Source organism: Monocercomonoides exilis (genome assembly GCF_001643675.1).
Source record: "Monocercomonoides exilis strain PA203 chromosome Unknown scaffold30-1206723, whole genome shotgun sequence".
Lineage (NCBI taxonomy): Eukaryota > Preaxostyla > Oxymonadida > Polymastigidae > Monocercomonoides > Monocercomonoides exilis.
The window spans coordinates 508635-532468 of NW_027150575.1; the positions used below are offsets into that span (position 1 = coordinate 508635).

General features: G+C 38.4%; 6 protein-coding genes across 6 annotated transcripts; 3 read left to right on the forward strand and 3 right to left on the reverse strand.

The window, feature by feature from the left end:
• Nucleotides 1-1957, reverse strand: MONOS_11861 (uncharacterized protein; the record flags this gene model as incomplete). The annotated part of the gene is made up of 2 exons (XM_067864433.1): nt 1-1409; nt 1510-1957. 2 exons carry the CDS (start codon nt 1955-1957, stop codon nt 1-3), a joined length of 1857 nt encoding a protein of 618 aa, XP_067725118.1.
• A 2377-nt stretch (nt 1958-4334) lies between these two features.
• MONOS_11860 (uncharacterized protein) lies at nt 4335-7187 on the forward strand. The gene is made up of 2 exons (XM_067864432.1): nt 4335-5127; nt 5442-7187. The coding sequence occupies exons 1-2, from the start codon at nt 4481-4483 to the stop codon at nt 7063-7065; spliced, it is 2271 nt and encodes a 756-aa protein (XP_067725119.1). The 5' UTR covers nt 4335-4480; the 3' UTR covers nt 7066-7187.
• A 170-nt stretch (nt 7188-7357) lies between these two features.
• On the reverse strand, nt 7358-9397 carry MONOS_11859 (uncharacterized protein; the record flags this gene model as incomplete). Its single annotated transcript, XM_067864430.1, has 2 exons — nt 7358-9165; nt 9214-9397. The coding sequence occupies 2 exons, from the start codon at nt 9395-9397 to the stop codon at nt 7358-7360; spliced, it is 1992 nt and encodes a 663-aa protein (XP_067725120.1).
• A 20-nt stretch (nt 9398-9417) lies between these two features.
• On the reverse strand, nt 9418-12888 carry MONOS_11858 (uncharacterized protein; the record flags this gene model as incomplete). Its single annotated transcript, XM_067864429.1, has 5 exons — nt 9418-11402; nt 11466-12118; nt 12213-12540; nt 12631-12823; nt 12873-12888. The coding sequence occupies 5 exons, from the start codon at nt 12886-12888 to the stop codon at nt 9584-9586; spliced, it is 3009 nt and encodes a 1002-aa protein (XP_067725121.1). The 3' UTR covers nt 9418-9583.
• Nucleotides 12889-15261: 2373 nt separating this feature from the next.
• Nucleotides 15262-20051, forward strand: MONOS_11857 (uncharacterized protein; the record flags this gene model as incomplete). Its single annotated transcript, XM_067864428.1, has 2 exons — nt 15262-15564; nt 15648-20051. The coding sequence occupies 2 exons, from the start codon at nt 15262-15264 to the stop codon at nt 20049-20051; spliced, it is 4707 nt and encodes a 1568-aa protein (XP_067725122.1).
• Nucleotides 20052-20114: 63 nt separating this feature from the next.
• Nucleotides 20115-23834, forward strand: MONOS_17764 (uncharacterized protein; the record flags this gene model as incomplete). The annotated part of the gene is made up of 1 exon (XM_067870716.1): nt 20115-23834. The coding sequence occupies one exon, from the start codon at nt 20115-20117 to the stop codon at nt 23832-23834; it is 3720 nt and encodes a 1239-aa protein (XP_067725123.1).

The window sequence follows — 23834 nt, forward strand, 5'->3', positions numbered from 1 at the left end:
TCAACGCAGAGATGCTGAAGAAGCAGGAGAGAATGCCAATGAAGATGCTGAAGTTGGCGAACTCGAACAATGCTTGTCTGCCTCAAAGGCTCGGATAGCAGATCCTCTGGCTGATTGCAAGCGAGGAGAATGCTGCGAAGATTCTGATTTTTCATCATGTTTGCTTTTTCTTTCCTTTTTTTGGATCTCAACCAATTCCTCTCTCAGAACACTCTTCCTTCTTTCCATTTCCGCCAGCCCAATTCCTGTTGCCTTTTCGCCTCTTTCTTCATTTTCTGTGTGTGCTTCAGCTTCTTCTTCTTCTTCTTCACATTCCTTCTCTGTTTTACCATCATCCATTTTCTCCTTCGCTTTTTCCTCTTTCTCTTCGTTTTCACACTCTCTGACAATGGCTGTCTCTATTGCCCACAGCATCATCTGCACTCCCGTGTCTTTCAGTCTCCCCAGCCTCTTTATCATCCTCCCAACCACACCTTCTGCAGGCGCCTGTCCAGCCATCCTTCTTTTCTGCATCTTCTGCTTTCCCTTCTTTTCTCTGTCTGCACATTTCTCCTTCTCAATCCCCTCTGGTTCTTCTTTCTCTCCAATTCTGCCTTCGTTGCACTCCTCCTCCTCCTCCTCCTCCTCCTCCTCCTCCTCCTTTCCGTCTTCTGCATTTTCGCTGTGTGTTTCTGTCTTCTCGCAAACAGACAAGCACGACTCCAACAGAAACGAGAGTTGTCGAGCAGAGCAGCTGTAAAATATGTTTCGAAGAAGAAACAGGGAGTTGATGTGAATGTTTGAAATGCTTGAAATGTTTGAAGAAGAAGAAGATGATGATGATGATGAATACGATGAACTCTCATCATCAGTTTCAATGCAAACTCCTTCATATTCCACGCAATCAAATATCAAGTCAACAACAGACTTCTCTTTCATCCTTCGTTTGACCAGCTCATCGGCAAACTCGCTCGAGTTGTAAGCCAACCGCGCTGCCACAAACAACACCAGAGAGGCCAGCTTCTCTTTTTCACTCGCAGAAAACTTCGAAAATGATGAGACCTGATGCTCACCAGAGGGCATCACTGGATTTGAAGCACCCGATAAACTCGATTTTCTTGGGCCCGCAGAACAACAAGCAGGATTCAACGCTGTGTCCATGCTCTCCAATGAATGTGGCTCCATTTTCTCTTCTTCCTCGCTTTTGGATGAATTGCAGCTGCCAGCATCGCTCCATTGCAAGCTGCACAGCATCTTCATGAGCATGTCAACAAAATTCAACTCAACCAACTCTCTGGCAACATCCTCGTTTCGCATGGCTGGCTGCGAAAGAACACGCAGACTCCAAAGAATAACAGAATAAGCTGGGTGCAAAATGCAATTGCAAACAGAACGTGCTGCTCCAAGAGGCAAAATAACGCTGCGGCAGGCTCAACAGAAAAAATCAATGATGCAAGCAATTGAATGATAACATGAATAAAGAAATCGTCAAATTATCAAAAAATAAAAATATATTTGGACATGGCAAACCATCAACTGTTGTCACACAATACAAAGCCTGAAGACTCAAAACAACATAATCAGGTGAATTTCTGCAAAATGAGTCTGGGCCAAGTAAATCAATAATGGCGTGTGCATAAGGCAACAGGCTGGCATCTGCTCCGCAGGTAGGATAATGAATCAGACACCACAATATCGAGCTCATCGAAATAATCTTCTCAGAAAAGGGGAATCTGTGCAACACATCTGGAATAAATCGCTCCAAATGCCCAAACGTGTAATGGCGCGGAAGCAAAGGAGCCAACTCGTCAGACGAAGGATCAATCATCCGAGCAAGAACGGTGCTGATAATTTCGAGATACAATCCCGTTTCATCCGCCCCGTCTTTGCAGCGGAAAGACATGAACGCATTCCATGTCGCAACGTCAAATAGATCAGCAAATTTGCTCGATGCGTTTGATCCCAGCATTTGCTGCATCTCGGAAAGCTGAGCGAAAGAAACATTCTCTTGCTGCGACAAATTGCAGACGAAATCTTCAACAACGAAAATGCGACCACTTCAGAGGGAAAAGGAAATCAAATTAAATCGCTCAACCTCTAAAACGCTCTTTTGAATCGGAGCATGCCTCCTGACTTTCTGCATAAATAAGATTTGACGAAAAAAAGAAATGGGGGAAAATATAGTCTTTCAAGCTTTTTTTGCGCAAAACACAAAAAAATTGTTTCGCTTATAACTTTATTTTGCTTTCTCAGATTTCAAAATAAATTTGATTTTCAAATCTGTCAACAGACATTATTGATGTTATAACTAAATGTTTTGTGATCTCACACGTATTTCAAAAAATAAACACATTTATTTCTTATTTTTTGATCACAAAAAGTTTATAAAAAGTGTATAACAATTCAATGAAAAAGCTTGAAATCACATTATTCTCTCCATTTGATTTCAAGATTATCAAAGTTTTCACTTTTCATGTATTTTAAAAATATTTTGTCGACTCGAAAGAAAAAAAAAAAAATAAACTCGAATTTTTAATGAGTTTGTTTGTACACCATTTATTATTCAAATTTGGTAAACTTATTATTCGAAATTGGTCAATTAATTATTCAAAATTAATAAACTAATTATTCGATTTTGGTAAACTAATTATTCAAAGTTGTTAAACTAATTATTCAAAATTGTTAAACTTTTTATTCGAAATTAATAAACTTATTATTCGAAATTGGTAAACTTCTTATTCAAAATTAATAAAATTGAGTAATTTTTTTAAAAAGTTTTTTTGTGAAAAATTGGTTTTTGGCTGAATATCAGAAAATATTGAAAATATTATATTCACTCAATATTCGAAATATAGATGAGAATTTGAACCCAGATTTTTATAATTTGTGAATAAACAGAAATTTTCTGATTTTTCAGAAAAAAAATCATCATCATGGAAATAGGATTATTTTTGAATTATTTCACCTCACATCGATAAATAATAAATAATTCAATCATGAAATGTTATTTACACTTCGAAATATTTATAAGAACAATAAAAAACAAATGAAGAATCCTGAAAGTACATTAATGGATTTTTTCTATAGAAAAAATTTTTGTTTACAATTTACAAAATAGAAGCAAATAACATTTCATGATTGAATTATTTATTATTTATCGATGTGAGGTGAAATAATTCAAAAATAATCCTATTTCCATGATGATGATTTTTTTCTGAAAAATCAGAAAATTTCTGTTTATTCACAAATTATAAAAATCTGGGTTCAAATTCTCATCTATATTTCGAATATTGAGTGAATATAATATTTTCAATATTTTCTGATATTCAGCCAAAAACCAATTTTTCACAAAAAACTTTTTAAAAAATTACTCAATTTTATTAATTTTGAATAAGAAGTTTACCAATTTCGAATAATAAGTTTATTAATTTCGAATAAAAAGTTTAACAATTTTGAATAATTAGTTTAACAACTTTGAATAATTAGTTTACCAAAATCGAATAATTAGTTTATTAATTTTGAATAATTAATTGACCAATTTCGAATAATAAGTTTACCAAATTTGAATAATAAATGGTGTAGAAGGTTTATTTTAAAATAAATATTTCGAATTATTCCTCTGATAATTTTCGAAAAAAAATTTTTTGTTCGGTATTTTGTGAGATGTTTTTTATTTAATGAAAATTCAATATCAAAATTTTTCAAGGGATCAAACAAAAGAAATGTTCTGGTAAAAAATTTTGTACTCATCTAAGTTGTCAATTAATAATAATAATAATAATAATAATAATAATAATAATAATAATAATAATAATAATAATAATAATAATAATAATAATAATAATAATAATAATAAATTTAATATGGTTGCTGGAAATAATAATGTAATTATAAAATTTAAATGTTTCACAAAGAAGAAAGATCATTTCATAGATTTTCAACGTTTCACCAAGGTACGTGCATTCATTATGTCTTTTTTTGCTAATATGCTTATATGGTTTGCGTAGAAGAAACAAATAAAAATATCTGTTATTGTTCTGAAGGGGGAATAAGACTTCGCAAAAATAAGAGAGATCAAACTCTTTTTGAAAAAAGATTGTATTCAATAAATGAAGATCTGATTTTCAAAGCATGATTTTCCGTTTTTTTCAATATCTCACAATCTTTTTTACACTTATTCCACAAACAGCAAGATTCAAGAAGCAAACATTGTTCTGCATATGAGCTCATTACCCGTCTTCATAGTGAAAATGAAGAGCAACTTTTGGACACCATGAAAATTGCATCTGCATCTTTTGATAATTGTTTGTTTTTAAAAAATTGTCTAAATAACTCTCATTGTTTTTATATTTAAGATGGAACATTAACGGCGTTTGAATCAATTGGAGGTTTTGATCTGTTGCTTACGCTACGCAAACGATTTTCTTCACGAAAGATAAAGCTCTCAGTTACAAATATTTTGTCTAAATGTGTATCAAAATGCTCGAATCTTGCACAAAAGATGGTGTCTCAAAACTTATGTGAGGCTTTAAATTCAGAAATTACAGGAAATGATTGCGATTTAATTGCTTGTGATTTGGATCTTATTGGAATTTTATTTTTGTCTGATGTGTCAATTGGACAGGAATTAGTCCAAAGGGGAATAATACCAAAATTAGTTAAAGCCACACAAAATACATTGAGATATCTTCATTACAAATGTAGTGAAGAAAGTTTTCAGAAGAATGATGATGCTATAACAAGTAAAGAGCTCGAATCATTGGTATTTGCACTTACGCATGCAACGTGCTTTTCTTCTGATAAAGAAATGCCCTATGAATCAATTCAACTAATAAATTTAATATTGGATGCGATTGCTATTCGCAATGTCGACACTAACAGTCAAAATGAATCTAATGAGAAAGATGATGCAAATGATACAGATGCATTAACTTATCAATCATTTCCAACTCGACAGAAAAGTTCATTTCCACTTTCTGGAACGTACTCATCTTCTTTCATTTTGCAATTACTTAATAATTTATCAATTGTCGAGAGAATAATTACGGATTCATGCTCTATTATTTTGAATTTTCTCCTATCTTTTTCATCGTCTGACTTTATTCGATTAGCGCCAAACATTTTTAGAAATTTATTTTTTATATTGGAGTATGCATGAATAATATAATTTTTGCATTTTGCATTTACCCCCTATTCACTCACTCACACTCTTTCTTTCTTTCTCTTCTTCTTCTTCTTCTTCTTCTTCTTCTATCTATCTATCTATCTATCTATCTCTCTATCTATCTATCTATCTATCTATCTCTTTCTCTATCTCTCTCTCTTTCTCTCTCTCTTTATCCTCTCTCTTACTCCTTTTCTTTTCTTTTCTTTTTATTTGACATTTTAACCTAATAATAATGTATTTATTTAAATTAATTATTTGTTGTTCTATTTGATTTCTATTGTTTTACACATTTTAGCATGAATAATTATTCATTCGTTGCATCCATTCTTCAAGTTCTGGAGGTTCTATTGTCAGATAACGAATGCGTTTTGAATATATCGCAGGAAATGCTTGAGAAATTCTTGACGAAAACGCAATACCTTTTGTCATCTTCTCGCTTTTGTCAATCATTAAAGCAGCAAGTTATCAGAATCTACATAATATTCATGAAAAGCGATGAAGCTAAAGCAAATGAAGAAAAAATGCAGAAGAGACAAGAGATGAAAGTAGATGGAATTTCAAAAGAAATGGAAAATGAAATAAATTCACCAATTTATATGAACGCATCTTCAAGCGGAGATTTTTCAAATTTAGCCAAATTTAGTTGTTCAACCTTATTCGTAACCGCTTTTTTTAAGGCCGAAACAATGAATGCATTTATTCAAGTTCTTAGAGAAGATACAGACGATGTCAGAATTGAAGTTTTGAGCATGTTGAAGAGAATTTTCCGTCTTTTCGATAATTTTTGTATGAACGAACTGAAAAGCAGAAACAAACTGAATCAATCAAGCCAATACTTATTCATTAGTCCAGCAACCTCTACACATCCGTCAATAACACCATATCTTCTTCAGACTTCTTCTTCCAACAAAAAATCCACGCCAATAAGTGAGTTTTGCTCTTCATTTGGCTTTTTGTCTGTTGTTCCTCTTCTTCTTCAACGCATCTCAAACAAAGTTGTCCATTTGACATTGATTGCTCTATCAACTCTTTTGTTTTCAGATGAAAGAGAATTAAAGCTATTATGCTCTTCTGCACCTGCGCCATTTGTTTCTTCGTATTCAATCTCTTCATTGAACGACAGTATATTTCGAAGTCATTCAATTATTATTCAGCAACTCTATCAAAACGTCAAACATCCATCAACAGATGTACAATTTGTTTCAATGTATCTTCTTCATCGCTTTTTTAATGTTAATACAAAAGATTCACTTTATTTTGACCTTCCAGCCATGTGCAACTTTAAAGAGCAATACAAATATTTAATGGACGATAAAGAAGAAGATAATAAAAGAGAAGAAACCATGGAGAAAGAAGATGAAGAAGAAGATGATGAAATAATCCAAGAAATAGATGATCAAACCGAAGAAAACGAAGAAGACATGCTTCCACAAGTGGAAGATAACCCCAGCACCGAATTAGAAGAATGGAAACGGTTATTGTTGAGAAGACGCATTGCTCATAAAGAATTTGGTATTGACAAAGATGAAGAAGAATTCGAGGAAGATTTCACAGAACTCTCTTTTTCGCATCCAAAACACGATTTCAAGGCTAATGCTTTGGATGATGAAGAAGATATGCTTATTAGAAACTCAACCCCGTTTGTTTCATCTTCTCTTTCCTCTCCTCAGAATTGTCTATATTCTTCTTCGTTTGCATCTTCTCCATCTTTTTCACCATATTCTGAAAACTGCAAGTTAACTTCATTCAATCCGTTTTCAAGCAATTTTTTGTTTTCTTCTTCAAATGATAATTCTCAGAGTTTAACACCTTTGATTGCTACTGCTTCAACTTCAGTTTTTTCGTGTAATTCGCAAACATCTCTACTTTTCCCTGTTCCTCCACAAAATGCTCAAGCATTTACACAAATAAACACATAGCTATTCACAACATTTATTGTTTTATTAAGTTTTTAATCTTTGTTATAAATATTTTTTTCATAAAAAGAATAATTTTTTATCACTTCAAGATTATTATGTGAATACATAGTTTAGACTGTTGATGCTACATTTATGAGATGTTCACATATTGCACATAACTCCAAAAAACGAGAAGCATCAACAACAATAACAACAAAAAATTTTTTAATAATAAAAATAAAAGATGAGCTACCCACAAACAAAACAACGAATATCACATCTGCAAATTCTGACAAGTGCCACATCTTCGCGTTCATTCGAACTTCTTCCCAAAGATGTCATACATTTCCAAAATTGCATACACATCTCCTCTGAAATATGTGCACAGCCGGATATTCTTCTCCTCATCGTCATACCCACACTTCTTCAGCAGCGCCAGCGGATTCGCATAAACACTCTTCATTTTCGCCAGGTCTCTTTTGACGTGCGACGGCTTGCGATGCGAAAAGGCTGAGAAAGGAAAAGACGATGAAGACATGGAAGAAGAAAGGGAAGAAAGGGAAGGAAGAGGAGAATGAGAATGAGAAAGAGGAAAGGGAGGAGGAGGAGGAAGAGGAGGAAAGTGAAAACTTGAGATAGAAGGCTGACTCGAATAGCAGAATGGAGGAGCAACAAATTGCGAATGAGATGCTGAAAGAGTTGGAAGTGAAAAAGCAGAGGAAGATAAAGAAGATGGGAGAGAAGAAGATGATAAAGAGGAAGGAAAATACGGATTCTGAAATGGAGCAGATGGAGAAAAAGACCCGAATGATGGATCAAAATAAGAAGAAGAAGAAGAAGTAGGAAGAGGAGGAGGAGGCATAAAAGAAGGCAATGGAAATCCGATCGGATAAGTCGCTTGGCAAACAGGAGGGGGAGGTGGAGGAGGAAGTTCTGAAATATAAGAAGACGAAGAATGCTTGGACAAAGAAGAAGAAGAAGAAGAAGAAGATAAGGAAGAAAAGGGAGAGAATTCAGAGCAAGGTGAAGATGAAGAAGAAGAAGAAGGCGAAGGTGGAGGAGTTGTTGCAGACGAACGATGGCCAGAATCATCTTCTGAATAAATCTTTTCTGCATTTTCTTTCAACACTCCTTTTTCTTTTTCTTTTTCTTTTTCTTTTTCATTCCGCTCTTTCTCATCCCCTTTCTTTTGCTCCTCATCTGCTTTAGTTTTTTCAATTTCTTTTGTATTTTCTTTGTCAATTTGAGTTATTCCCTTGTCACTTGTCTCTGATGCCTCTTCGTTCGAATGCAACTCATTCAGCAAAGAAGCATCTGAAGAAGGAACAGAACAACTGGAACATGAATCAGTCTTTCCAATAATCAGCGGTGAAGTTTGAAGCGAAGAAGAAGTTTGACACTTTTCCAGTTCCATTTTTGAAGATGCAACAGGTGTTGAAAGACTGTCCTTTCCTTGTAATTTGTAAAAGCTACCTGCATCACCTCCTTTTGTAGAAAGTGCATCAATTCCGTTGCAGTTATCAGACGCGCTTACAGATAAGTCAGATGCAGACTCAACAATTTTTTCGCTTACCGCAACATTTTCCCCAGAATGAATTACAACAGTTGTTGAATTCTGTTCAGTAATATTGTTTTGATCTTTATTTGAGCTTAATTCTCCTTCGCACACGTTAAGATGCTCCCCATACTGTAAAAGAGACATCTTTTGTTTGCATTTATCACATTCAACACATGATCTAGCGAGATCTTCATCGATTTTCGGAGATTGCTGTTCCTTCAAATTTCCAACAGGTGAAGAAGAAATAATTTGAGAAGTTTGCGGTTCCACCGCTATAGCCGGCTGAACAGTTGAATTTTGACTTTCCGACGTTAAAGTATGCTGCTTTTTTTCAATTTCGTTTCGACAATCTGTACTCTGAAGCACAGTTGATTGAACTTTACTTGAAGCATCATTTTCAGAATTATTAGATGTTTGAATTGAGCTATTATTTGATTGGGTTGTATGCAATGGAGAACTATTCGATGATCGATGAAGATCTTCCTTCATTGGAGATTTTGTTTTTGACAGTTTGGACTTTGGTTTTTTTTTCCTAACTGTTAGAATGTGATAATCTTCAGCATCTATAAAAGTCAAAAGTTAACATAAACTGAATTATTTCTGATATAAACCTTCAAATGTCTCTTCATCTGGTAAAACCTTTCTATTATGAGAGACCTCTTGATTTTCTACCGAAATTCCCACTTTACTCTCAATCAAACGTTTCAGCTCAAGGACAGTCAACTTTTTTGAAATTAACTCTTCAAATTGATCCGCTTGTGCGGGTGTCACCAGGATTGTAATTTGATCATCCATCGAAAATTGATTGAAAACTAGATCACAACATATACTTTATTTGTTGAATTTTTCAAAATGAAAATTTCTGAAAAAAAATGAGATAACATATCAAACAAATTAAAGGAAAATATACAAATAATAAAAAATTTTGCTTAATAATGTGCTTTGATCCAAAGCAAATAACTTAATAACAGAAACAGAATTTCATTTGAAATGAGATGAAACAAATAGTGGATTAATAACATGTTCGGGCGTCGCCAATGAAGTTTTATTGGAATTGCCCTGAGGTGTATTAGTAGAAGTAGATAAGGAATCAACAATGGAAGAGGAAGGAAAAGGAGAGGAAGAGGAAAAGGAGAAAGAGGAGGAAGAGGCTGAGGAAGAAGAAGAGGAAGATGAAGAAGAATAAGAAGATAACGATGAAGAATATAATGATGATGATTGAGATGAATCAGAAATATGAGGAGGAGAAGAAATAGACATAGAAGATCGAAGTGAAGAGGGAACAAAAGTGGAAGGATGAGGGCGACGAACAGCTGGCGGAGGGGTTGTGGGAAGAGGAGAAGAAGGAGAAGAAGAGGAAGAAGAAGGAAAAGGAGAAGAAGGAAAAGGAGAAGAGGAAGAGGAAGAAGGAGAAGGAAAAGAAGGAGAATGAAGAGGAGTTGGAGGAAGTGGAGATGAAGATGAAGAGGAAGATGAAAAAGGAGTTAAAGGAGATGAAACAGATGGAGAAAAAAGGATAGGGGAAGAAGAGGAAAAAGGAGGAAGAGGAGGAAGAAGCGGAGAGGAAGAGGTAGATGATGAAGATGATGAAGATGAGGAAGAGGGGGAAGAGGAGGAGGAAGAAGAAGATGGTAAAGGAGAATGTGAAGATAAAGATAAAGATACAGATGAAGCAGAAGCAGAAGGAGAAGAAGAAGGATAATTCGACATTGGAACCGAAGAAGAAACAGACTGCCTGGGAGTTGAAGAAGGAGTCTCATCAAACGGAAGAGAAGATGATGAAATCGATTGCATAGAGCCACTTTCTGTTTGAAATGTCCTGTTTTTCTTTTCCGTCTCAAACGAAATATTCCCCTCTCCCTTCTCTCTTCCCACCCCCGACTTCTTCTTCTTCTTCGGGTAGATCATCTTGATTTTCCCGTACTGCTTCTCCAGCTTCGTCAGGATGTGTGCTAAGCGTGGATTCTCCGCCATCACCATCATCTGCGCCTCTTTCGTGAGTGTGCCATCGCTGTCCATCACAAGCGCCATCCTTTTTCTCTCTCTTTCTCTCGCCTTCCGCTGCATTTTGTGTGCTTCTCTTTCCTTTCGAGGCAGTTTCCGCTCTTCGGCTATCTCTTTCTTCCGATCATCCAGTTCACTTGGAGTCAGCCACCAATACCGGCTTTTCTCTTCTTCTTCTTCTTCTTCTTCGTTTTCTTCTTCCTCTTTGCCTTCATTAGCTTCCTCTCCTTTCTCATTTGCAGCTTTTCCTTTCCCCTTTTCCTTCTCCTTCCCTTTCCTTCCCTTCCCCATCTTCTTCCTCCCTCTCTTCCTCTTCTTCCTCCAAAATGCCATTTTCCCCACTGCAAACAATACCAGTCCATTCAACACAATGACACATCCAAGTGTGATCAGCAGGAGAATAACTTTGTCATTCTTCTTGTCTCTCAAATAGAGCGAGGCATATTCCACAAACACACCCGATGGAAGAGCTGAGCTGGAGAGAGAGGAACAAGGGCACTCAGCAAAGGCAGATATCTGAGAGAGCGAGGGAAGACAGGGAGAGAGGAGAGAAGTGATAGAGGAACAGAAGTGTGAGTGGAGAGAAGAGGCAAAAGCAGAGAAGCAGACGAGGCTGGTGGCGGATGTGGTGCAGTTGGAAGAGGTGGCGGAGTGGATTGGGTGATGTGGTGGCTTTGATGATGAAAATGTTAAAGATGATGAAGAAGAGAAAGAAGGAGAAGAAGAAAATGATGATGATGATAATGAAGATGACAATGAATGCAATAATGAATGTGCATAGAATGAAGTCGTAAAGCTATTTTTAATAAATAATTGAATCTCAAATAAACAAAACAAAAACATTAAAAAAAAGACAAACTTTTCTGTTAAGACCCCGATTTCATTATTCTTCCCCTTTTGATATCTTTCATTCCATCCTCCAAAATCCCCATCTCCTTCCCTGCTTTCACACACATTTCCCTTCCCTCCTCCCCCGCAGAGCGTCTCAGCAGCACTCACCATTTCCCTGTCAAGCCACTCATGCTTCGCAGCCACAACAGCCCCCACGCCGAGCAAGAGAAAACCAATGCCTTCCAACACGACCATCACAAAGCAGACGGCTTTGGCACAGAACTGTGTGGATGGCGCTGCAATACCTGAGATTGTGGCGAGGATGGAGACGACGACGGAGAGGGCAGACCAGACGATGAGGACAAACAGAAGAGGGTAGCTCACACGGAAGATGGAGGAGAGGGGTGGAAGTGATTGAGAAGAGGAGGAAGAAGAGGAGGAGGAAGAAATAGAAGAAGAGGAGTAGGAAGAAGAAGAAGAAGAGGAAGAGGAAGAGGAATGTTGCTGATAATCCACCAAGGCGTATGAGTCAAAAAGTGAAATGGAACGAGACAGTATTGTTTGATCGGTCGTGGATGAAGATGAATGGAGCTTCGAAAGGCGCGTCAAACTTGAAGCGGAAAGAGCAATCACAATGACACTCAATGCAATAGCAACAACAGGGCCTGTCAAAACGGTTGTCTAGCAAATAATGAATAGAGGAAATAATAAAAAAAAATAAGCAAAAAAATTATTTTTTCATTCGATTTGTATATTTCATTTGAAAACAACACACTCTCACAAATATTCTCATTCCAACTGTAATGGATCCAAAAATATAGCAAAGAAAGATGTAAAAAGCAAAGGCAATACATATAGACCCAACAACATAAACATTTTTAAATATTTCAATAACTTTTGACGCCAAATTGGACAATGATCCAGGATAATTTGAAGCAACTTGTGAAATTCTTTCCCATCTGGAAGTGAAAAACGAAACAGATTGCGAGTGAGCACAAAAGCAAATCAATGATCCATATGCAAATAATGACAGAGTCCCCAGTGTCCCCAAAAGAAACACTCTCATGCAGAATATTTCTTTCTTATCCTCTTTACCTTCAAACCTGAAAAATTATTGTTTTTTGAAAAAATAAAAATAAAAAACAGGTAAAAGCATTATTTAATATTTTTTTGTTTGTAATGTTTGCTCAAACGTTGAACCGCAAGCTCCCAAGAACATGATTATGAAAAGAAATGAGGAAATACAAGTTAGTACAAACGAATCCAAATGCAAGCCCCACGATTGTTTTATCGAAAGTGCAAAAAAAACTGTAATAACAATTGCAACACTTACATTGAATGCGCACAAGATCTTGAGGATCATCGAAACAATGAATTTGGTACACTCTAAATACTTATGATCATGGTATGAAAAAAAATTAAAGATATATGAAACCATTTGATCCAGCCATTCAAAGCACTGAAAATTACGATCAAGCCTCACCGTTAAAAATCAATTAATAAATCGTTTTCGTCTCTGAAAAATAAAACTAATTTGATCTTTTACCATATAAAATTCTTTTGTTATTTTATGAGTTTATTCATTTATCAGAGAAAATAAACAAAATTATTTGCTTGGAAAGTTTGAAAAATTTAAGTTCTTCAAATTTCCTATAATTAATCCATAATTATCCTTTCTATCTATTTTTTCTGTATCGTTTTTTATTTTATAGATAACTCAAAACGTGTCCTTCGACCTCAGTGGATCACATTTTTTTCTTCATTCCCTTCACTGAAGGATCTTTGTATGCATTTTTAATACAATCTACATGATTTAAGGCAAAATTCAGTTGTTTTAAGAAAAATCTTCAGTGAGTTGGCTTCAAAGGCTTTCTCACGAAGCCCGTCGCACAAATTACTAGATAAATGCAAAAGCGAATGGTTGTTGGATTGTTTTGTGAATGGTTTGCTTTTCCCGAACAAGTCTGAAACATGGTGAAATCAGACAAACAAATTCATTTATGAAGTTATTCATTGTCCAAAATCCAACGAATTTGACAAAACAAATATTTTGCACAATCTTGAAAAAAGTTTAAATGGAACATTCATGCTCATTGTCGAAAAAATTCTTCGATTATTGATCATCAATATTTTGAAAAAATATCTCTCGAAAAGAAAAGAATTCCGATTCGAATCAGGAAGGAAGCAATCATTTTAAAGGAAAATGAGAAGAGATAATTTTCAACGCAAACATCTATGCGACTGCTATTTTGTTCAAAAGAATTGCAGTACAAAGAAATAAACACCAATTTTTCGTTCTTCGAGAACATTTCAAATAATTGCTGATTGCTCTGTTTTTAATCTTTCCATTTGAATGAAGCAAAGATGACTGGAATGTGTTTGAAGTTAAAATGGAGAAATAATGAATTACATGTTTGATATTGCATCAAAGATTGCATGCACTTCAAAAATGCTTTTTAAAAATAGTTTGTTTTTTTTATTGTTTGTTTTTTTTAAGTTAGGATTTCAAAGTGTATTGATTTGTTTGATATTTATTTCATAATGAACGAATTAAAAGCATTTGCTGCAGTTTATCTGTGAACAAAGAAATGAGGCATTGACGTTTCTGGAACTTTCCAAACGTAAAAACAAACATTTCCATGTTGAGTTTGCATGCAAAAATCATGATAATTATTTCTGATAACTGAGAATAAAAAGTTGAATCAGAACATGATGTTTTGCTGTTTCAGCTGAAGTGCTTCTAGCAATAGTTTGAGAACGAAAACAGACAGAATAAGAGAAAAGTTTGCTTAGCTGTTCATTTGTTTGCTTGACAATTTCTTTTTTTTTCCTTTCTTTCCTATTCTATATGATTTGTCAAACACATTATTTTTTGTTATTTTCCAATTTTTGTGATTCTTTTGGATTTACTGATTTTTGAATGCTCGCGTTCTTATCACAAGAATTGTTGAACAACAGAAAACACTTTTCATTTTCATTTTTTGATTCGATGACACCACCTTTCGTAATAACTCGATATATTCAATCACATTTTGCTTCCGAGACAGATGAAGAAGCAAAGAGATTGTGACAAAATCTGAATTTTCTTTTCATTAAGGGATAATGCAATTAAATTATATGTGAGGCGTGATCTTTGTTTTCTTTTTTCCAAAATTGGAATGAGAGTTGTGAATGCAATTGCAATCGTTGCACTTCTTTTGAACAGTTTGCTAATGGCCTCATCTAATTGTGAAGCAATAGACATTCTTAAGTTGACAGAAGGAAGGAAATCTATCAACATGATTGAAGGAGAGGCCAGAGTGAATAAAAGGCCAACAAGCCAAGAAAAAAGAGAACGGCAAAAAACATGGGGAATAAATGGTAACGTTCTTTCTCAGATTTGTACAGAAACGAGAGTAAAGAACTGTTCGATAAGCTTGAAAATGCTTTCTCTTTCTGCTGAAAATGACAAACACCTTATTGTGCTGAGGAAACAATCACAGTTACAACTCACAGCATGCACTATAATGTTTTTTGAATCTTCTGAGAAGAGTCCGATTTTGTGCGAAAGTGGAAGGATCAAACTTGTCAATATTTCGCTTTTGTCTCTTGCTTCTTCCTTCCAGATTTCCTCGTTGGTTTCAGTTCCTTGCCAAGCATATGATATGAACCGTGAAAGTGAACTAGAAGTGGAGAAGACATCGTTTTCGTCGTTTGCCTTGCTCTCCACTCCATTTTTTTGTTCTGACGGGTTTCTGCACGTGAAACTTGATGAGTTGAATTAATTGAACATTTCGGAAGTTGGATATGCTAACCATTTGCGAAGCGGGTTGCATTGCTGCAGAATGGATGTCAAGGGATGCGAGTTCAATTCTGTGAGCAATGTGTATTATGGAGGGATTGTGAGCTCAATCAATTCTCGCGGAACATCCTTGTGCGCCTTCAACAGCTCATTTGGATCCTGCTCGAGAACACGTAATGTGGAATTTGAACACAATGAGTCGATGGATCGGGTGATTATCGAGAATGATCTTGCTTACACATTTATTTTCTGTGAATGGCATTCTCCAGGCGTTATTGACAGAGGAGCTGCAATTCTTTTACACGGCAGACCTGTTCTTCTCAATGTGTCACATTGTTTATTTGAGGTGTGGGATGGCTATGTTATTTTCCTTAAACAACAACATTTAATTTTTCACTATTTTTTTCCATTTCTTCTTTTATCGATTAGGAATGCAATGTCACTTATTATTATGGAGCCATATATGCTGTTTACATTGACTCAGTGAAGATAAATGGAAGCAACTTCACACACTACTGTGTAATAGATAGACAAACTGAAGATGGTGGGGGAGGAGCTGTTGGATCAGATTCAAATAATGAGACAGTGATTTCTTCTTGCATATTTGAAAATTGCCAATCATCTTTTGGGATAGGGGCCTTATTTTTACATAAAAATCAAAGTGCGGACAAAGAATATACAGTTTCGTCCTCAACATTTATAAGCAATAAAGCTGCTCATGTTGGTGGAGCAATGACGATAAGAGATATTCAGAATAAGTTTTACATTCGTGATTGCTTGTTTGAAAGAAATAGTGCAAACAAAGGAGGGGCAATTCATTTTGAGAATGTTTTGCCAATTGAAAACAGCACAGCTCTTGTGCTGTATTGTCTGTTTGTGGATAATAAGGCAGAGATTGGGAATGATGTTTTGATGAACGATACTGCGAATATTAATTTCGCAAGATCTCCTTTTATTGATTGCTTTTCAACAAGAAAAGAGGAAGGAAGAGTCGTTCACGTAAATAGCACAGAGAATGTGCGCGATGAGTGGATTCCTGTTTTGAATTGCATTTATGTTTCACCAGAAGGAGAGGATACCCCTGTGTTGTGCGGACTGAGCAGTTCCTCTGCTTGCAAGAGCATTGGATATGTTGCACAGAAATGTGTATCTTCAATTTCTATTCAGCTGACAACTGGAGTGCTTGAATCGGAAATTGCGACAGTAAGGATTGAGAATCAAGGACTAAATATAATTGGAGAAGGAGTTGAGAGTTCGACGCTGGTGAACAATCTGGGTGAGGATTGTTCAACATTTTTTGTGATTGGAGGAGGAACGTTGAGCGAGTCAGAAATGACAATAATGCAGCAAGGATTGGATCAATCGCTGGGGAGTTCGTTGTTTGTGGTGGGAGATGTTGGTGATCCGGGTGATTTGGAGAGAAGAGGCTCAGAGAAAGATGGGATGCTTATTGAAAGCATGTGTGATGTGAAGAGTACAGGAAGTGAAAATGATGGAAAAGCGTTTGGAAGGCCATGGTTTGTGGTGAAGAGGGGAAGTGCGGAGTTGAGAAACGTGAACGTGATGGATGGAGTATTTGAAGGATCGAGCGCCATGTTTCTTGGGAGTTCTTTGTCACAGATGACAATGATGGCGTGTAGTATGAGAAAGCTGAATCGGAGGGATAATGGGAGTGTTGTAATTGAAAGTGAAGATGGAGGCTCTGTCGAAGTGAACAATTGCTCCTTTATCGATTGCAATGCACCGAACTCAGAGTGGGGAGGAGGGATGAGAGCAGTGTGTTTGCATCCAGAAGGAGCCCTGGTTTTGAAGAACAAAACAACGATAAGAAGCTGTTGCGCATCAATGGAGAGCGGAAGAGGAGGAGGAATTTGTGTAAAGGTTGATGGAGGAGTTGATGGATTTATGCTTGAAGAGATTGGGTTTGATGGGAACAAAGCAGCTATTGGGAGAGATGTGTATTTTGAGTGTGAAGATTTGAGTCAAAGTGTAAACAGAACATCTTTTGGATTTGCGGAATCGATTGAGGATCGGAAGAATTCGATGTGTGGAAGGGATTGCACATTTTTCAGGAGCAACACCGACTTGTTTGTATTTTTGAGCGGATATTTTGGAACAGAGATCAAAGCGGACAAGACAAATGGGAGAGATGAGATGTTTTGTGGGAGAGAAATTGCATGTCGCTCGCTGGAGTATTCGCAGACACGGCTGACTGGAACAGAGATGAGAACTATCAACATCAACATATCAGCAACGATGGATGGGATCATTGAGCTGGAATGCCACACAATCAGCTCGATGGGGCAAGGTCTGGCAGATATTTTGATTGGAGTCGATCTGAACGAGGGAAGTAGTTGTGGGATGAATGTGAGAGGAAGAGCGTTGTTTGAGCAGATCAGATTTCAGCTGCCAATTTCTTTGGGAGAATCGCAGGAGGCACTTGTGCATTGCTGCTCATCAGTTAGTTTTCTGAAACTTGTGGGGTGTGCATTTGTGGCAAAAGAAGAGAATGGAGTGCCTCTGAAGTATTGTCTGATATTGTCGTTGAGCGGAAAGTTTAATCTGACAAGATGCACTTTGAGTAATCTTTTGGTGGGGATTGCGCCTTTTTGCTTGGGAAGAGAGTGCGAGGTGTTGGTGAACGGGATGATTGCACAAGAAGTTACAGTGGGCAAAGAATCGCTATTCCTGATTCCGCATGAGACTGATGAAGTTGTGGATGCATCTGTAAAAACATTTATCGTGGAGCACAGTGCATTTGAAGAAATACATACTGCCACAGGAACAGATACATCTGCTTTATTGTGTGTGGATCTCTGCAGAGAGCTTGATTTGAACAACTGCACGATCAAAGGTGCTTTTTCAGAAGGAAGCAAGGAAGGAGGAGGAATGAAGGTGAGGATGGGAAGAGGAGGATTTCTGAGAGCAAGGGGAGTGTCGAGCGAAAGTGTTTCGAAAATTAGTCTGTGCTCATGCTCAGAGACAATCGGAAAAGGAGGATTTTTGTGGTTGAGTTGCGAAGATGACAACCACAACTATCAGCTGAGCAATCTATTGTTTGAGACGAACACAGCATCTGTGGGGAAGAATCTGTTTGTTCGATGCAGTGATCTGAATGAAACAACAACACGTGATAGATATAATCTGGATATGAGTTTGTGGGAAAGAACAGGAAACGAGTTTGTTGGGGAAGATATTAACCGCGAGCTGTGGAATGAGACAGTGGATTTGATGTATTTTCTGGAGCTGTATGGAAGTGATGTTGTGAGTGTGTCATCGACAGGAGGATACGATGTGAGGGGGTGTGGGAGTTCTTTGTTGGCGTGCCGCACATTCTTGGTGGGGCACAGCCATAGCACATCAAAAGGATCTCCACAGAAGAAGATAATCCTTGAGAATTCTGCAACGATTGGGGTAGTGAATGATTTGTCCTCATTTTGCATCTGCTCGATGGGGCCAGACAAAGCGAGAGTGCAGTTTGAAGAAAAGATAAAGAAAGGGGAGATTGGAGAGTGTGTGATGTTGAACACAAAAGAGATTGAATTTGAGTCAATCTTGTTTGTGCTTCCATCCAGATTTGAAGGAAGCATGAATACATTGATTTCATCAAAAGAACCAGAGGGGAAAGTTTGTCTGAGAAAGTGTGCATTTGCAAACGAGACCTCAGCTCCTTTTTCGTTCCACATTGCGAGAATTGGAGAGGGTGTTTTGAGTATTGTTGAATGCAACATGGGTGAAATCGGATTTGGTGTTTCGCCATTTGTTTTGGGAGATGGAACAGCATCATCATTCAAATCGCTTGTTGTGGATAAGATTAAGCTGAGTGATGAGTCACTTCTGAAGATTGTGCACACAGAAAATGGACATCAATCGTGGACTCGGCAAAATACACAACATGGATCAATTGCCATGGGTGGATGCATCTTTCAGGATGTTTTGAAGGAAGGAGGGAATTCGGCAGGAATTCTGAGTAGCTTGTCTGGAATGTCTGTTGAGATTGAGGGATGTGAATTTGAGAGAGTTATTTCGAGAGAGAGCATCAGTGGAGGGTGCTTGAATGTGGTTGTTGGGAAAGGTGGCTGTTTGCAGATGAATGGAAGCGTGAATGGGTTTGAATGTGAGTGTGAAAGCAGCAGAAGCGGGAGGGGAGGATTTGTGTTTATCGAAAGCAGAGAGGAGGAGGATGGATTGAGCTTGGAGGGATTGAGATTCAGAGATAACAAAGCACATTCGGGAAGAGACATGTATATTATGTGTCAGGATCTGGTGGAGTCTGTGAGCAGCGTCACATTTGCGTTCGCACTGGAGATAGAAGAGGAGGAAAGAGGGAATTCGCTGGTTGGGAGAGACGAAAGGAGGTTCAGAGAAGAAGAGGATTTGTTCATATTGATCACAGGATATTTTGGAGCGAATGTGATTGTGAGTGAGAAAAGAGGAGTTGACAATGCCGGGTGCGGGAAGGCAGTGCTTCCTTGTTGCTCGGTTGACTGGGGAGCGTCGCACTTGAACCGGGTTGGGAAGCAGCAAGTTGTGATTGAAGAAGAGGGATGGGTTAATGGGGAAGTGGAACTAACGAATGTGATTGTGGAGGCAGCGAATGAAAGAGGATGTGCGATGAATGTGAATGGATCGGTGAGCGGAGAGAGTGCAGTTGTGATGATCACACGAGGATGCACTTTCAAGGATGTGGGGTTTGTTCTTCCTGGGAAGTTTGTGAATGGCTATAGGGTTGTTGTTGAAGGAGCAGGGGAGATGGAAGTTCTGGTGCTGTTGGAGTGTTCATTCAGGCAGGAGGAGATGAAGAAATTGGAAGCTGTTGTAATAAGTGTGTGAGAAGGAGATCTTTCGATGGAAATGTGTTTGATTCAGTCGATATGTTCAGCAATTCCATTGATTATGGCGCCTTCATTGCTGATGAACGGGGAACAAAATTCGAGAATAATATGTGTGAGAAATAGTTTGTTTGAGGGGGTGGAAGGACAGGGGAGCAACGCAAGTGTGATGGGGTTAATGTTCGATGGGAAGATTGCTGCGAAGGTGGAGAACTGCACAGCGAGTGAGTGCGGTGGGGAGTGGAGCAACTGTGGAGGAGATGCGTTTGTAACAGTGCCAGTTGAAGGAGAATATGTAGTGAACAACTCAAAGGTGGAAAAGTGTTGGACAGAGAGAGGGAAGGGAGGAGGGATGTATCTGGATTGTGTGTCAAAGGAGCAGAAGCTGGCAGGGTTTTGCTTCATGGATGTGGTGTTTAAAGAGAACAGGGCTATGATTGGTCGAGATGTGTCTGTTCGTTGCAACTCAATATCTGAACAGATCAGCGAAAAGCAGTTTCAGATTGATTTTAGGGAGCCAGGGTTTGAGAGAAAGAATGCTGTTTGGGGGGTTGAGGCGAAGGATGGGGCAGAGGATGTTGATCTGATTCCACATGTTGTTGTGTATAGAAGCGAGGTTATTTTTGTGTGTGGAGAGATGGGGGAAGCAGGGGATATGAAAACATGTGGGAACAGAAGTTCACCGTGCGAAACTCTTGAATATGGACTGTCACATGTGATTGGGACGAGTTACAGCCAACTGCTGATTGACGGGTGGGCAAGGGTGAAAAGAAGTGGAAAGGCTGAGAGTGTGAGGGTGAGCAGTCTGAGTTTGGAAGAAAATGGGCGTGTTGTGTTGAATGAGAGTGTGGAAGAAGAGTGGGGAGAGTCCGCGGTTATGGAGTGTTGGGAGAGTGTTGCGGTGGAGCGGGTGAGTATTGAGGTGGGAAACCTGTTTGAATGGAAAGGGGGAGCAATATTGAGTGTGAGATCTGGGACTTTGAGTGTGAGCCTGTGTGAAATGTGTGGGGCTTTGATGAATGAAGCGATGAGTTACAGCTTAATTGAGAACAAGGGAGGCATCCTTCATTTGACTTCTTCATCCATTCATTCCCTGATGCTGAGCCAACCATTGATTGCTTCATGCAACCAGACATTCAACGATGTTGGAAATGTGACGATGGAAAAAGTCAGCACGAGTGATGTTATATGTGCACGTTGTGGATGTCAGATGAGATGGAGAAGAGTAGTGATTAGAGATATAAGCGGGGGAGGAGTGGTGAGTCTGAGCGAAGCTGAGTTTGAGGGAAATGATGTAAGAATGGAAAGAATGAGCTTGGAGCAGTCTGAGATAGTGTTTGACTGTAGAACAAAGATTGAATTGTTCTCGCTTACGGTGGAAGTTGTGTTTTTTGAGAAAGGATCAATGATTGAAGCGTTGGAGATTGAATGCGAAAGCTTTGCTTGTGCAAACAGTGAAATATGTTGGCTAAGTGTTGTTTTAGCAACGTTCAGAAATGTGTCGACAAATGCAAGGCAGAGCTCTGTAATGAATCTTCGCTCCACAGAATCCAATAATTTTGGAGTGGAGGTGTGCAATAACTCGTGTTGTTACTATTCTTCTGTTTCCGTCAAAGGTGAAATGGTTGGGATTTGGATGATGCAAAACATGAAATTAGAGAATTGCATATTCAGCGGGGATGGAAGTGGTGAGGAGAATAAAACAAAGAGGATGAATTTTGAAAAAGTGAAGAAAGAAGGATTGTGCAGATGGAATGGGTCAATGGTTGATATTGAGAAAAGCAATGCGGAGATGAGGGAAACAACAATCAGAAACAGCAAGGGAGGAGGGTTGTGGGTGAGTGGAGGAAGTGCGAGGATTGAAAATGGAAAGTTTGAGAACAACAACCCATCGATCGAGGGATATCCATCAGCACGGAGGAATGTGATTTGTGAAGGGAATGGGGAGTTGAATGTTGTGAGTGTGAAAGGGGGAGATGGAATGTTGCCAAACACATCGTTGTGGATATTGGATGAGGGATGCGAATTGGGAGGGATAGCAGCTGAAAGAGCATCCCCCTTCTTTATTCCAATTCTTGAAGAGGTGAAGAATGTTTCTCAGCCAAATGGGGATGTGGAGTTGATGATTGCGGGAAAGCTGCTTCTGCCATGTGATTTGTCAGTGAAGATGAGCATGAAAAATGGGGATGAGGAGGAGATTGTGAGAAAAGGGATTGAAGAAGAAGGGTTTGTGTCAGAGAATGAGATTCACACATTTATTTCATGTTCAGAATGGGAGAAAGTGAGAGAAGAGACAGAAGTGAGTGCGTGGATTGTGTTTGGGAAAGGAGATTCGCCTTCATCAACAGAGCGATTTATTGTGAAGAACAGGAGTGAAAGTGTTGGAAAAGGAGATGAAAGGATTGCTGAAGGAGGGAAAGAAGGAAAAATCTCATGGGTTTTGATTGTTTGTATTGTGATCGTGGTAATATTATTAATTGTATCCATTATATTCATTGTTCGATGGAGAAAGGCAAAGAATGAAGCGAAAGATTTGAGAGAGATTGTGAATGATAATATCAGAAAAGATCCGAAGGCATTTGAGATGGTGACGATGGAGATGTCGCCTGAAGAGCAGTGGAGAAGAGCTGAGAGGGAGGCAGAAAAGAAAAATGAAGAGAGGATAAAAAAGAGAGTGTATGAGAAAAGCTTGGGACACTCGAAATCATCAGAACATTTATTGAGCGAAAGTGGATCAACTGAATACATTTTGGGGAGAGATTCAGACAAGATTCCTCAATGGATGCTGGAAAAGGTTGATGAGGAAGAAGAAGAGGAAACAAGAAAGAGAACACCATCACCATCAATTTCATCAACTTCAACAACAGATTCAGATTCAACATTTGTTCGATCGGAGAGTCTGTGTCCAACCACTTCGTCGATGTCTAATCTGGTGGATGCAATGGCCTGCTCGTCTCCTCATGAGAAGCTGATTGTGGATCTGAGGGATTCACTGTTCATGTTGTTGCATGGAAGAAATAAGACGAAGGAGATGGCGATAGGCACTCTTCAGGAGAGGGAGCAAACAGCCGCACAGATCCTGTTCTGGGTGGCCAATCTGGCACTCCACTCGTTTGATGAAATGGAAAATCCACTTTCTTCTCTTTCCACTTTGAGTCCACACATTGTTTTATTCTCAGAGCACATGGTGATCTGCATTGCCCTCCACTCGGACTGCTCTTCTTCTGATGATTCAGACTCATCATCCATATCTTCATCAACTGTTGTGACATCTGCAAGTGATGATGATGACGATGAAGATTCCCTTCCTTCATCAGCGTTTGAGGATGATGAATACAACAGAAAAGAGTGTTTGAGGTGGAAGGCACCAGAGCTGCTGATGAAGAAGATGGGAGCAACAAAGGAGTCGGTGGTATTCTCGATTGGGATGATGCTGTGGGAGTGCTTGACTCTTCAAATCCCGTTTGGGGAGTATGAAGGGGAGGTGGCAGGGCAGAAGATTGTGAATGGGGAGAGGCCAGGGATGGGAGAGGCGGAGCAGTCGAGCTATCTGGAGCTGGTGAAGAAGTGTGTGTCGCAGGATTGGAGAGAGCTGGGGAGCCTGAATGAGTTGAAGAGAGAGTTCATTCAGCGGTTTCCGGCAGGATCGTTGATAATGACTATGACAGATGCGCTGTGCTGCTATTCGGCAGATGGGAACAAGAGGGAGCCCTCTTGTGGAAGTGGGAATGGAAACGGAGAAGGAACAGAAGGAAGCAGTCGGATTGTTCTTCTTGTGCAGTGA

Bases quoted from the DNA above. Each gene is read 5' to 3' on its own strand.
- MONOS_11860 (XM_067864432.1), top strand. From the start codon at position 4,481: ATGGTGTCTCAAAACTTATGTGAGGCTTTAAATTCAGAAATTACAGGA. The intron at 5,128-5,441 runs GTATGCATGAAT...TACACATTTTAG, and splicing joins AATTTATTTTTTATATTGGA to CATGAATAATTATTCATTCG.